Source organism: Fistularia commersonii, chromosome 16 (genome assembly GCF_037954325.1).
Source record: "Fistularia commersonii isolate RoL2024-O1a breed Wild chromosome 16, RoL_Fcom_v1.0, whole genome shotgun sequence".
NCBI classification, from domain to species: domain Eukaryota; kingdom Metazoa; phylum Chordata; class Actinopteri; order Syngnathiformes; family Fistulariidae; genus Fistularia; species Fistularia commersonii.
Window position 1 is genome coordinate 6,985,279 of NC_141299.1, and position 15,589 is coordinate 7,000,867.

The window sequence follows — 15,589 nt, forward strand, 5'->3', positions numbered from 1 at the left end:
ATATGAAAAATTAGTAAAAAAATAAATAATAATTTAATGAAAGGGTATGAGGGTGTCGGACCCTGCTTTCTCTGGCTGCATATTCACGTGCCATCATTAGAAATGTGTAATGACATCTGAGGACTAAAGGTTTTACATACAATTGAGCTACAACCATATTTTCAAATCACAATCCGAAATTTCTGCAGTTCACTCCTGTTTTAAGAAAAACACATTGTTTGTGGCCTTGTAAGAAAACCACTTCCAGCGTCTTTTTTTTCCCCGTTAGTTTAAACCTGTTAGTAGCTGTGTTGTTACTTCAAGATCAAAAGTATTGCTCTGCAGGTGGCTGGAACTGTAATATCATAGGAAAACACACAATTTATACAGGTTTGTCGGTCAAAAATGTGAAAAAATTACTTTATACAGTTACATAGCACTTAATTAACCTTGGGGCACAAAATTGTTCACATTCAACCAACAATACACACAACGACAAAACTGCCATGCAAAGCGCTGACCAGGCCATTAAGAGCAATTGGGTATTTACATCGCCATGCAGACAGGAGGAGCTGGGGATTAAGCCGCCGATCTTCTGATTTTAGGGACACTTGCTACCCCCTCTGTATTTACTATGTGAAAGTATTTGGATTCAGGCAAGTTTAGGTGGTTCAGTTACAGTCACATTTAAATTCTTGAGCCATAAGTTAAACCAAGCCCAAGACAGCACCATCCTCACTGAATTTACATCTCAGAATTTTAGTTTTTTGCTGTCGTCCTTAGACTGTTACAATACAGTGGGGTAGGTCAGGGGAAAAAAAATCTCATCTTCACTGCAAGATGAATTCACAATCATTTCAAGTACAGCAAAAATGTGTCCGTACAATTTCAATTTGTCGACTTGTCCTGATGTCTGTGCTGGCTTTTAACCTTTGGATTCTCCCTTTTTTTTTTTCACTTTGAATAAAATTATGTTCTTTAAATGAGGTGGGGATAAAATTTGCAGAGAATTTTTCTCGGTAGAATAAAGGGCAGAGAGTACAGCAGTATGTTACTATAATCAAGTGATATATGCTAAGTGCTTCAATATCAGTCATTTATTCAACACTTTGCTGTGATACAGAATGGAAAGTAAGTTATATTGTGTGGTCATGTTTACCTGCTTAGAGATGGCATTTTGTTTCTTGTAGAACACTGGGCTGTGGATTTCTGCATATGAACCCATCCAATGTTGCATGCAAGCTCACACTAGTTAATATGAGCTATTTTTAGTATTTTAGTCAATATTCTCCACAAGATTTTTTGTATGTATTCACTTTCCAAATGCAATATGTAATCTTTCTTTATATTTACAGTTGTTTAGAAAACTACTGTGTAGATTTATGGGCAGAAGGATTCATTAATGATGCATTCTAACTTAAGTATTTGAGGCGGTTTCTTGCCAAACATGCTTGTCAAACAAACATCAAAACGCTGTACCAAACTTTTGCTGGTGGGAATTACTAACTGAGGCAGCTCCAGTACAGCAAAAAGTTACACCAACCTCAGCTTCACCCTCTTACAAATACGCGGAGCAAGCAGAAACATATTTTAATCTTTGTGCCAACCATTAATCTAACTAAATTTGTAAATTATTGTATTTATTAACACATTATAGAGCCAGCTACCTGTGAACAAAAGGATTTTGCTGCCCCCAGAGTGGAAACAAGTTTATTGACCTCTCATTCTCCAGGTCAATAATTTGGGGGAAATTGTTGTTACAAAGAATCAATCTTAAAATCTTTATAGACATCAGTACAAAATGACGCTTGCCTATTCTATTCTATTCTATTCTATTCTATTCTATTCTATTCTATTCTATTCTTTTTCTTGATATTGAAGGCTGGTAACTATTGCAAATCTTACATTTCTGCTTCCTCAACCAAACTTTATTTGTTCATTTGCAAGAGAGATCCTGTACGTTCTTAAAATTGACAGGCAATTAAAATTATTGTAGTTTCACATTATCCATCCATCCATCATCTGCCTCTTATCTTCCACTCAGGTTTTGGAGGGGATGCTGGTGTCTGTCCCAGCTGTCATAAGGCGAGAGGGGGATTACACTCTGAACTAGCCTCGAATTGATCGCAGGGCCACATATGTAACCGAGGGTTCGTGAAAGTCGCCTATACTGCATACAACTACAAAATAACAAATGCTGAGACTCCAGTTCCTCACGGGTAATGTTCCTGTCTTTATTATTTTCTTCCGTCCTCATCATCATTACTCAGCGACCCCCCCACGGACCCCCTTCCGTTCTCTGTTTAGACTTCAAAATAAGAGCTCAAAAGCATCTACTGTGGTTACAACTTATAACAGGGCCAAGTTTAGAAAGATATGTTATAGAAAGTATCAGTTTGTAGGTTTAAAACAAAAATAGTTACTATTGTTAGCTTTTAATTCCAGGCTGCAGCAAGTCATTATTTAATAGGATATAATCGGAAAATAAAAGAGAAGAGCCATTCTTTAAACCATCAATAATGTGAAAATCTGGATGACTATCAAGAAGACAGCAGAATGTATCTTGCATTACATGCAATAGTTCCGTCTCTGTCACTTTTTAAACTTTGGCTTTTTCAATGTTTTTCCACAAAAGGGCAGCATCAGAGCAAAATGTTCTCTTTGTTGTGCCTGAAGGCTTTTGTATCTGCTGACACGAAAAAAAAAAGACTGTCAACAATAACTGCAAACAAAAGACAATAGCAAAACTGCTTCCACACAAGCTTAAAGCCAAAAGCCAATTATACAGAAACCTTTCTATGCTGATCTATACACAAACAAATAATTAAAAACTTTCACCCATGTGGGTTTTTTGTAAACACCCCGCTCTTTTAGCTCAATTAGTTGGCTCAAAGATAAAATATATGTATATTTTTTATTCAAACTTAATGTAGTTAAGTTATAACTGCAGTCCACTTTGTAGAGATTATAAATGCCTTTCATTGGATTATTGTGTTTTCCTTCTTGATTAAGAGTATTTGAGAGAACTAAGGCAGCTGTCCTTAAGGTGACTACTCACTTGCTGCAGTATGACAACAGGTGTGATGTTTTCCATTGCAATGAGTAATAATTTTTTCAACATCATAGATCAATGACTGTCGTATATAAAACTTCCAAATAAAACACCCTCAAAAGTTTTCTGTTTTATAATGTGAAGGCTCTGGATATTCTGAATGCCATTGTTTTTAGTCCTAAAAACCTCATCAACTTTCTAGGTAATAGTCTTAGTGATGTGTCAAAGAACTTGACACTTTAAGCATCTCAGGACTTATAAAAGTTACCAACTTTTATTTTGTTACCAAAAACTTGTGGTAAACGCATGTTTCATCCAGTTCAAAAGTAACCTAATTCAACATGATATAGTTTAAGCAAAGTTCCCCTGTGCCCACCTGTACTAGTCCATTTTTAGAGTGTTCATCACTTTTAAAATCTTCACTCTCATTTTATAAGAGTTTGGATGAGCCTTCATCTACCTACATCTCAGATTTAGTGACACAGGATGTGCCTTCTCAGCCACTGGGATGTGCAGATGGAGCCCTGCTTATGACCCCATGGCCATGAGTGACAGTCTTTACTATTTTCTTTGATATTGTTTGTTCTTTTGCATCTATTTAATTTTCTCTCTTATAACTCATCATTCAGTTCAACAAATTTGTAAAATCATTGAGAAAGTGTTTTGAAATTTGATTATACAAATTATAGTCATCATCATCATATCATTATTACAACAATGACAACAATAATGCTGACACCACCACTACTGTTACTGATTCTACTAATTATCACTATTATTATTATGAAATGACTCAGAAAGGCAGTAATAGTCATATTATCATTGTGAAGCCTTTGCTGTGATTTATTTTCTTACACTGTCAAATAAGTGCTGCATCAAGGACTGCAGGTCTAGGCAATAACAGTGTGGTTTCTCTGCAGCGTGAGGGATCAGCGATGAGACTGGAAACACAGAGGAGGATATAGAGTCACTGCAGAAAAACGTATATCCTGACTGTGGAGCTGAATGGTGCACTGTGGTACTTCTGCTTCACCCATTCATTAAGACAGCTGTGATTGCCATGGTAAGTTTACATTTATGCTTGTATAGTGTGTCTGCCTTTGGCACACATTGTAGCCTCTGCGCTGCATCAGAACCGCAGGGAAACTCATTGGACTAACCTTGAAAAGATACAATGCAGCAGATCTGTGTATAGGGTGCAGTGTGCATGTAAAATAGCTGCTTTAGTTTCTCTGCTTAACTGGGACCTGTCTTAATGTTCAGATGACATGTACTGATGTTATATCGTTATTTAGGTTGAGATAAATGAAAGGGAACTCTACAGTGCAGACATCTAGCAGTGGTCAGGATCTGCACTCGAATCACATTAAATGGTATAACCCTGGTGTTATGGTTTCAATGTGAAAACTAGATTTTCCTACTTCTGTAGAAATCAACTGATATACATAATAACATTTCGCATTGAAGGACCAGATGAAGTTGTCCCTCAGAGGGTGGAAATATACAATCTTAGAATATGTCGTGGAGTATATATAGCCTTTCATATGTATTTAACATGAAAAGTCAGCTTAAGCAAATGCAGGATTTTTTCAAATGTGTGTTTTTTTCTGTACACTTTAAATGCACTCCTAGACACTGAATCAAAGTTTGTTTACAGATGCCCAAATACTCTTAACTTTTTAGCTGGCACTTGGCAGTGCAAATAAAATAAAGCTACCAAACCGACTTTACTTTTCGAGCGGCTTGAGAGGACTATCTCTTCTCTTCACTCTGCAAATGTAAGATACACAGCTTGCATTTTAAAGCTGGATGATGTAGCACATGGCTAAGCTATTTGAATCCATGAAAGTAAAATAAAAAGAAAACAAACACACAAACTATAACAACAAAAACTTCTCTGCCTTGGCTAGCTCGATGTAGCTGATTTCAGAGGGCTGTGTGCGGGGTTTCAGAATGAATGAAATTCTTAGCAACACATGGAGAGCAAAACATTATCGGCAATGTGTAATCCTATGCGTTATAAAGATGATAGTCTTCATTACCAGAATTGTCATTTGAAGCAAGAATAATCTGCCTGAGAATTCTATTGACAATGTGTTTTACACTTTGGAAGATCCATAACTTTTCTTTTTCTGCACATTTCCTTAGTTCTCAGGGGTACCTTGGCCTCTGACTGTTGGGAAAATGTTCGTTGTGGTTTTCATCATGGTCTCAGCCCTCTCAATATCGTCGGCGCTCATCGACCTTGAGAAAGGGAGGAGAAAGGTTATACATGTGCTCGGTAAAGTAATCTTATTCATACATATTCAGCCATTGAAGTTAAACCTTCCTTTTTAAACTGACATACCATTAACTTTTTATTTGATTTGTTCAGTATCAAAGTTGTGCAATTCACTCAGGAGAGGTGCCTTACATTCCTGTGGCAGACAGTGTTACATGTCTGATGCACATTCATTCTGGCCTACTTTGGGCTGTCAACTCATTTTTTTGCAAAGATGACCTTGGAAGAGACACCACTATTCTCACCAATTTACCAACTATTTCTCTTTCTTGAGTAGGTACTGTTTAAATAAAATGTCTTGAAATAAAAACCAAGGATGCATATTACAAATTAATGATATTCCACTGATTTTAAATATAAATTCACTGTCATGTGCAATATCACTCTTTACTTTTCAAATTTTGAGCCATCTGGCACAACAATTTTCTTCAGGGTTAATAAAGTTTTATCTTATCTTTTTAAACATCCATCATCTGCCGCTTAGCTTGCAGGGGATTCTGGAGCCTATCCATGCTGTCAATCGGGCGAGAGGCAGGGTACACCCTGGACTGATCACCAGTCAGTTGCAGGGTCACATATACAGACATTCAACCATTCACTCAGTCACTCAGGTAATTGAAGCAGGATCCTTCGTGCTGTGAGGCTGAAGCACTAATCACTGCACCACTGTTCCATCCCTTCTTAAGAATTTTTAACTTAAAGAAAAAAACAAATGTGGATAATGAACATTTCTAAAAAAAAAAGTAAAATAAAAGAAGGCTTCTGATCAAATCAAAATGAATATGGCTTTAAAGCAGTATGATATTCGATAGGAAATTCGATAGGCTAAAGCACTTTATAGTGAATCTATAGAGACCTTTGGGTCTCTATAACATCGGTTAAAATGAAAAAAACAAAACAAATTTTTTAAAAGTATTTATCACTGAAATTATTGATATTTGGAAAATAAAGAATCATTCACTCAAATTCTTTATTTATGTCAATAAATACATATAGCATACAGACCTCACCTAAAATTGGGACACTGGTGCACTCCTCAAGAGAGGGAGTCACTGGTGGGTACCTTGTGCCTGGCCCCAACCCTGCAGGGCTCATTTGTGGAGCCAGAAAAATCAATGCCTAGTCATCTTTCCAGCTGACCCAACTCCTGTGGGGAAATGCAGGTGGCTGAGTGCAAAGTGGGGTGGGTGCACAGAGGAGATCACTTTGAAAAAGGTAACTGAGCTTCTGACTGAAATTCTCCATACCATTAACCAGGTGATTATAATATTCTTTTCAGACACTTGCATGTAACAATGAATCATTCTATTCAATTGCATATTTACACTGGGAAGCCAGTTCTGTATGCCAACAAAAATGCAGTGGGCTTGTCCTTGGCCCATGAAACAACCCTGCAACGCTTTTCAACAAATACCACAGCACCAAGGTTTTCTAGAGAAGATGAGAAAAAATAGTTGTACATATAATATAACCATAGAGATGAAATCCTTTAAAACAATGCGCATTGTAGGCACACAGGTATTTCCTTTTTAGCTGAATCTATGCTGAATCTAAATATTGCCAAGTGAACAGAGTGTAACAGCCAAAACAAATCCCCATTATGAACCTTCTAACTGCCCGCCTGGGAGCTTGTTTTAAAGGACATGACCCCTCCCTATTTTCAAACAACTGTAGTTGCAACACTGCTGCAGAAGACTATGAACCATTTCTTTCACTTCAGCTTTCGGAACAATTATTTTCTTTGTCTTGCCATCAATATATTGCTGCATGACCCCTCAGAGTGGGGAAATAATTTGCGGCAAGTTATGATTATATGTAGCTTGATGTTTTCATGCTTGGGGTGATAAGCAACTTTGCAGAGAGCAAGTACACTGACAGGGCTAAATGCTTGCCGGCATTGGAAACTGTTTGTGCCTTAATCTGGTCACAAGATAGCAGGAACCTTATTACAACTACTTATTAAATGTGTTTGCAGCACATTCATTGCCACTGGTGTTTGGTTGCTTGGGTACAGGCCTTCAAATAGCCAACCTCTGCAAATCATCTAAGCGTGATATTTCCTATTAACATACAAATGTTAATTGTTGACATAGTCAATCAATTTTCACATCATAACACCTCTGTAAAGAAGGGCACCGAAAAGAAAATAATGCAACAAAACCAATTCATACCTCTGCTGGCATGCTATATTGAAAATAATGCAACACAACAAGTAACAAAATCATCTGCTGAACTTAATAGGAATGAGAATAGAATCTATCGATTAGACATAAGACTGAGGACAGATGACTCAAATGTTTGGCAGGGTTGTGACAGCGAATATTGGCAAAATAGCTGAAAAGAGAGAGTATTTAATGGAGTGTTTTCTCAGAAGTAATTGAATTAGAACATCCTCCTTTTCTCTGGTGTGTGTAGAGGAGCATTATGTTTTTAAAATTATGTTTCTAAAAACCTAATATTTCGTTAAAACTGGAAACATGGCATTGCTTTGACAGGATTTTGATACATTTATTGTAGTGTCCAAACAAATTTGGCTGATGCTTTTTCACACATAAGTTTTCTTCTGAGGTGCTTTGTTGGTACGTACTGTGGTTATGCAAAAAAGCATCACCTTTTAAACTAAAATTATTAAGATGAAAATCTGATGAATCTCCCAGTCAGAAATATTTTGCTGTAGAAGCACAGTCTCTGATTATTTTGACGTAAGCAGTCTACTACTACTCTAGGCTATCAATAATATTGCTAAACTATAGGTTACTATTGGAAAGAAGCTGCCAACCTCCCTCTGCATCAACAGAGGAGTGAGAGGAATGTGTAAAAGCCAGGGCAAATAGGCAAATAATGGCAAATAAATTATTTCCCACATTTGCTGGGTCATTTGATTGATCATTTTCCAATTAGTTGGTTGGTATGCTTTTTTTTGGAATTCAAATATGTAAGTTTGTAAGTAACAGAGCTATATATAACTGCGCTGTCTTCTTTTCCATAGAGGATGATACAGGTGCTGTGATTGTGCAGACAGCTCCAGGAAAAGTAGTTACGCACCGTGGAGGCTCTATCATTCTTCCTTGCCACTTCCATCATGAGCCTGAGAACGTCAATCCTGCTCGCATTCGGATAAAATGGACCAAGCTAACAGATACCCTTCAATTTGAAGATGTTTTTGTTTCTCTTGGAAGGTTAATTCTGTGTCTTTGTTCTCTCTGTCAGAATTTGATCATACAGTGTTAAGTTGTAAGGAGGTGACAACTAGACAGATCTGCAAAGCATATGATTGGCATTTACAAGACAATGAATGACAATTAATATGAAAAATTGATCTCAAATTGTAAAATATTTATTTTAATGTATTTGATCTCCGAAATCAGAAATTCGCAAAACACCAAACAGTTTTCACCTACAAGGAATTTTGTGGTGTCTGCTGGACAACGTGGAATTATCGTAAAAAGTGAAATGAGAACTAGAGTAACAATAAAAAAGTGAAATCAGGACTAGAGTTACAATTCCTTACACACTGTACACGTACACTGTAGTCGCTATGTGAATTGACCAAAATGTTTTCTCATCTTACATTTTGCAAAATTGTCCTCAGACAGCAGCGTGTCTTTGGATCATACAAAGGCCGTGTGTTTTTGGAGCAAGAAGGACCTGGTGATGCTTCGCTGATTATCCACAATGTTACACTAGATGACTATGGACGCTACGAGTGTGAGGTCACGACTGACCTTGAAGATGACACTGGATTTGTCAACCTTGACCTCGAGGGTTAGGAAATTAACCAGTTCTTGCTCAGAAAATTACCCCCCAAAATTATATCACATAGTTTGTTATATCAAAAATTAGTTGAGCTGAAATGTCTTCTACACCAGCAGGAGTGGTGTTCCCTTACTATCCAAGGGAGGGCCGTTATAAACTCGATTACCAACAGGCTGAGGATGCCTGCAAGCAGCAGGATGCCATCCTGGCATCTCACTCTCAACTGCACAAAGTAAGTTAAAGTCCTACTGAAGTCAGGAGAGGAGATTACTATCATTTTTTGGTCAGATTCGGCGGAATGCTTTTGTCGGTTAGAAAAGAACTACTTATCAGTGTTCATTCAGGTCTGACTTCCAATTCAGACAGGAGAAATGAGCCAGAGTATGTGTCAAAATTGATATACCACATACAATCGCATCTTCATAATGTGAATTGTTCAAGTTTTTAATGAATGCATCGTCTCCTTCAACAGGCCTGGTTGGAAGGACTTGACTGGTGTAATGCTGGATGGCTGGAGGATGGCTCAGTCCAGTACCCAATATCTCATCCCAGAGACCAGTGTGGCCAGAGAGACACGCCTGCTGGTGTTCGTAACTATGGCTACAGGCACAAAGAGGAAGAGCACTATGATGCCTTCTGCTTCACTTCCAAGCTCAATGGTGAGAAACAGAGACATGTACATAGTTGTCGGCAGTAGTGGTGTGTTTATGTTTCCAGTATGTGTTGCTAAAGTTCAGAGATACTTTGTCTTCTATCAAAATTATAAAGGGACTAAATGCAAATATCTGGAAGAATATTTGTCATTGTTTGTTAAGAACAGACATAGAATAATGTCTGATGGTTGCATCGTGAATGTGCACAGAGGATGTATTAATGAGTGATGTGGGCTGGAGGGAAGTAAAGTCCTGCTCTCTGATCTTTGTTTGTGATCTCACAGGCCTAAGGCCATTGGATTTAGATCAGGGCGTGTTTATTCAGCCCTGCAAGGATTCGGGTCTTCTTAGCATCACACTTTAACAGAGATTTTAGGGGAATCCTGTAGGATTCGAAATGGAACAATCTTAGACGTGGAAGGCTGATTTTATTTTTTGAGAATAATGATTATTTGTATTCCTCCTGTAGCCTAAACAAGACTTTTTATATATGGAGTTAAAAGTGCTGTGTAATAATGTTTATAAAGCATCTTTCAGACACACATAGCAAATCTGAAATGGCAGAGTCTCCCATGTCTTATTAATGTGGCAAGAGACACGAATATCATCTTTAACATTGCCAGTTCTTGCTTGATATTGCAGGAACAAAGGGCACCCCAATTTTGCCACTTTAGTCAATATTGAACTGTAGCCCATTAGCTGAGATTGAACTGAGAAAAAAAGAGAGCAATGAAATATTAATGCTAAACGAATGATGTATTTCTATTCATATACTCTCTAAAATGAGTTGAAACTTAACTGATTGTTGATTTAGTTTACTAAACTTTGGAAGAAACCACTCTCATGCTACGAGGTAGTTGTCTTAATAGAGTTCAGCATTTTGCCAAAGGGGAGGATTTTAAATTTGCCTTAGGGTCCTTGAAACATTAAGCACTTGATAAGTAACTTGCCCAAACACAGGGCCAAGGACACTCACTTGCAGTAAATGTGCTGCTGCCTGTGGTGGTTCTGATCCATCTGCAGGTAAAATAAAACACATTGAACTGCAAGTGCTTCTTAGGACTCAATCCATATTCCTGTTGTTAATTAGTAGAATGTCCAAATACTGGAAGATGGAGTGAAGCAAGATATGTTGGCTCTTTAGACAAATTGCTGGGGATGTGGCAATAAGTTGGGCAAAAGTGTTGAAGCTACTCAAGCGGCTATTGATAATGTCAGTGGCTATGTTTAAATACTTGAAAATTGAATCTCTAATCAATTTTTTGAATGTCTTAAAATGGAATTAATCAAAAAGAAGATGATAAAAAGTGTGAAGTTTCTTGCAGGTGTCACTTGCAGGTGTGAAAGTGTGCAATGGAGATATCAGAAGATATTAGATGCAGTATAATATACACAAATACACACACACACACACAAACACACACACACACACACACACACACACACACACACACACACACACACACACACACACACACACACACACACACATATATACTCATTAAATATAAAACCATTTGGGGAAATGGAAGTGAAATAATAGGAAGTGGCACCAGTGCCCTCTTTCAGCAAGAAAACAACGGTATGTCAGAAAACTTTAACGGTTGTTCAGAGCTTCCCCTGTGTGTTAATTATTGTGGGCATTCTGTTGTGGCCAAGAGGTTTCAGGGGTAGTCATGACCAATACTGTTGCACAATCCGGCTGGAGGGTATTTACTGAATGTCTCCAGGGGAAATATGGCACAATATTTTGCCTCTCTAACAGCCAGCAGTCACATAAACAAGTATAGAAGTCAATAGCTGGGGCTGCTGAGGCTGTGGACACGTTTCATAATTGCATGGGAGGAAAGCTTAATTTTGTTATGGACTTTTTCTTTGTTTCTTTCATAGGAGAAACCGCTGGGTATTTTAGTTTAGTTCAAACAACTCAACTAGTTAGAACAGCAGTTCTTTTCTACATCCAGGTTACCAGCAGGCATATCCAGAGCTGAATCTAAAATGGTTGGTCGAGTGGTTGGTCCCTGCCCAGAGATTTATTTCTGAAAATAAGTAATGATAGAGAAGGGAAAGAAAAGAGAATCAACAAAAAAATCAGGATCAAAACTCTAAATGTCCGAATGTACTAAATCAGCTAATTGTAATAATATTGTAATAATAATTACATATTAGCATATTATATTTCCGATAACATATTGTGGTTATTACCATAATGATAATACAGAGGAGACAGCTTCAATATATAATAAACAATTCACAAGTTGTATGTATTTATTTTCAAACATTCTTTGCAGGAATTAAACGATAGCTTCATGTCAAAATCTCAAATGAAGGAATGCACTGTGTAAATTTCCCATGTATTAGCATAGACCTGGTGCTTGAATATGCTAGGAATATGAAGTATGTCAACAAAACGATTTTGTGGATCAAAAGATAAAACATTAAACTGAGAAATATTTTCAATTGTCAATTTGAGTTCAGTATATTGCAGCTTAAAATGCTCAAATTAAAACCTGACTTAACACAGTTGTGGTGGTGGGTGGGTAGAGATAGAATAAGAGGATGATGGGAAAGTAGAGGAGAGGAGGGTAGAGAGTCGACCAATAGGTAAAAAACCTGCAGTGAAGCCTCAGAAATGCACACAACATAATGAAAAAAATATAGACCAGAAATTAGAACCTAACCTGTCCTAGTTGGTTTGCAGCATTCTACTCAGAATTGTTGGAATGATTTGATATTCAGAACAGTCAGACTGAAAGGCCAGAAAATAGAGAATGTTTGCCCTCAGGCCCTGAGGAGTCTCTCGGGCTTTCTCTCTTGTGCTCATTTCTCTTTTCTTTATCATCTTAAACAACGTGCTTGCTCCTTTTTACATGTTCAACATGTAGTATTTTTTCATCTTCTCCTCTCTTCTCCTCTCTTGCTATCCTTACTTCTCCTTGTTCTTTTTCCCATAGGTAAGGTGTATTATCTCAAACGCTATAAGAAAGTGAACTATGCAGAGGCGACGAAGGCTTGCATTCAAGATGGTTCAGCGGTGGCCAAAGTTGGTCAGCTATATGCTGCATGGAAATTCCAGTTGTTGGATCGCTGTGATGCCGGCTGGCTGGAGGATGGTAGTATCCGTTACCCTATCATCAACCCACGGTCCCGCTGTGGAGGATCCAGCCCAGGCGTTCGACACCTGGGTTTTCCAGATAAAAGGTTCCGTCTCTATGGGGTGTATTGCTTCCGCAAGAACAAGGATCAAACTGAAAATAATGGGAATGATGGTGCCATGAGGATGATCAGCATCCCAGTGAATGCTTCAAGTGAATTTTAATCGGGAAAGATGCAAAACACGGGGTTTAAATCCTAGCTTTGACTGTAAAAACTATGCTTAGCATCTAAATGACATATAATAATTTGAAGTGAAAAGAAATGCCAAAAAGTAGGATGAAATGTGTAGTGTGATCATTAATCAGCTACTTACCAGATGTCAATCTTCTAATTCTTTATTTGTGTGTTGGGTGGTAAGATCTATGTTTTTTGGCTCCCACTGCGGAACCCTGTCATAGCCATAATGGCAGTGTTAGGGTGGAAAAACCCATTACTGTGTGAGTCGGGATGATCTGCCTGACTATATGGAAGAAATCCAAGATGCCCTGTAACTTTGGAATTTGCCAAGTGTAATTGCCTGTATCTGGATGGCATGCTTGGTTAGCAACCCTCTGGCATAGTGAAATGTTTCAATATGTGTCATTTCTCTCATTAAATAAGACCTGGCAATTCCATTACAGGGCCAAGTAGTAAATACAGCACTAGCTCTAAATTATTTGCACTTCTTTAAAAAAACTTTATTTCATGGTCGAATTATAGGCTTATATTCTTAGGAGCATGTTTTGCTCGGCTTAATAAGCAGAACACAAAGCTATAATAATTGTTATTTTCCTCACATATTGCACATCTTTGCCTGGGCTATTGCACTAAATGTCACATGCAGTGACCTTTATTACGAAGCGTTTTTGCAACCACTGAATAGATGAATTATATGGGGAAATAATAAAACGTTGACAATTTCAACAGCTTAGACTGTATTGTGATGAATTTCTTTCAAGAGCTGAAAATTATCAGGGAGAATCAAAAGTGACAGCTAAGAGAAGACAGATGAGAACATTACAAAAGCTGTCAATGAGGAATTATAGACTAAAAATGTTAAATGTGAGAAATTCAAGTTTTGAACATATGATCATTTCTTGTTTTGGTGATATCCATCCACCCATCCATCCATCCATCCATCCAGCCATCTTTCACCACTTATCCAGAGTCGGGTCGCGGGGGCAGCAGTGAGGTCCAGACCTCCCTCTCCCCCCACCACATGTTTCAGCTCTTCTGGGGGGATCCCAAGACGTTCCCTGGCCAGCCTAGAGAGACACAGTCTCTCTGGCGTGTCCTGGGTTTTCCCTGTGGCCTCCTCCCAGATGGACATGTGTGGTATAGCTCCCCCAGGACGCATTCAGGAGGCATCCTGACCAAATGCCTGGCCACCGCATCTCACTTGTTTCTATGCAGGGGAGCAGTGACTCTATCCCGAGCTCCTCCTGGATGATTCACGCTTTCTCTAAGGGAGAGTCTGTCCTCCCGGAGCAGAAAACTCCTTTTGGACGCTTGTATCTGCAATCTTGTTCTTTCGGTCACTACTCACAGCTTGTGACCATAGATGAGGGTATAAACATAGATCGACCGGTGAATTAAGTGCGTCCCCTTCAGGCTCAGCTCCCGTTTCACCATGACAGACCGGTACAGAGTCACTGCAGATGCTGCATCAATCTGCCTGTCCATGGCCTGCTCCATTCTTCCCTCACTCGTGAACAAGACCCCAAAATACTTGAATTCCTTCACTCTGGGCAGGACCTCTTCCCTCACCCAGAGCGGGCATTCCACCCGTTTCCGGTTGAGCACCATGGTCTCGGATTTGGAGGTGCTGATCCTCATCCCGGCCACTTCACATTAGGCTGTGAACAGCACCAGTGAGAGTTGGAGATCATGGCCTGGTGAAGCCAACAGAACCACATCATCTGCAAAATCAGTTGACAGTTCTGTCCCTCTTTTCAACCGAGTGGCCTGGACATGCGACCGTAAGTACAATGACACGACCATATGGTCAATCAAAGAACTGTGGCCTAATGTGCGTTGGTGCCAAATGCACATAAGGACACCTTTATGCCTGAGCATAGTGTTAGCTATGGACAATCCGTCACAAGCGTAGAAGTCCAATAACAAAACACCGCCTGGGTTTGGATCGAGAGGGCTGTTCCTTCCAATTATGCCCTTCTAAGTTGCACTGTCATTGCCCATGTGAGCGTTGAGTCTCCCAGTAGAACAATAACTTTTTTATACAATATTTGCTTCAGCTAGCATCTCGTTAATTGAAAAGTTGTTGAAATTATTATGCTATCTGGAGAAAGTAAGAAAAGACCTACATGCCCTTTTTTGAGGCTAATTAATTTCCATTTGAGAGGAAGTCATTATCAACACATACCCAAAAAAGTCACCTTAAAAAAAGTCAGCAACAAAAATCAATAATCAAGATTTAATCAATGCCTTCAATATGGATGTTGTGTTGAAAGAAACATTCATCCAAATAACAAGTACTTGAAATCCTTAAATTTTCTAAAATATCAGCCCTGCGGTTTATAATCTGGTGCACCTTATATATGAATTCTTGTTGTGCTTACTGACCTTGAACCAATTTTATGTGCTATAGGGCGCTCAAAAATCTGTCAAAATGTTTTAGTGTGTCTTTGGTAAGCAATGAAGCTGCTCTATTTGACTGATTGTCAGACCATTCCCACCTGACACAGGGACGCTGTATTAATGTCGGTCCTTGGA

At 38.6% G+C, this 15,589-nt stretch overlaps 1 protein-coding gene across 2 annotated transcripts; it reads left to right on the forward strand.

Annotated features, from left to right (window-relative positions):
- Positions 1-2,143: 2,143 nt before the first annotated feature.
- Positions 2,144-13,782, forward strand: hapln4 (hyaluronan and proteoglycan link protein 4). Of its 2 annotated transcripts, XM_086161326.1 has the most exons (8): positions 2,144-2,198; positions 3,952-4,094; positions 5,180-5,312; positions 8,302-8,491; positions 8,905-9,077; positions 9,185-9,300; positions 9,541-9,727; positions 12,676-13,782. In XM_086161326.1, exons 2-8 carry the CDS (start codon positions 4,092-4,094, stop codon positions 13,038-13,040), a joined length of 1,167 nt encoding a protein of 388 aa, XP_086017452.1. In that variant the 5' UTR covers positions 2,144-2,198; positions 3,952-4,091; the 3' UTR covers positions 13,041-13,782. The 2 variants fall into 2 exon arrangements, with proteins under 2 accessions (XP_086017452.1, XP_086017451.1); XM_086161325.1 differs by lacking the exon at positions 2,144-2,198 and having other exon boundaries at positions 3,934-4,094.
- The last annotated feature ends 1,807 nt before the right edge of the window (positions 13,783-15,589 follow it).

Coding starts and splice junctions, on each gene's coding strand:
- hapln4 (XM_086161326.1), top strand. Junction 9,301..9,540: donor CTCACTCTCAACTGCACAAA/GTAAGTTAAAGT, acceptor CTCCTTCAACAG/GCCTGGTTGGAAGGACTTGA. Junction 9,728..12,675: donor CTTCACTTCCAAGCTCAATG/GTGAGAAACAGA, acceptor TTTTTCCCATAG/GTAAGGTGTATTATCTCAAA.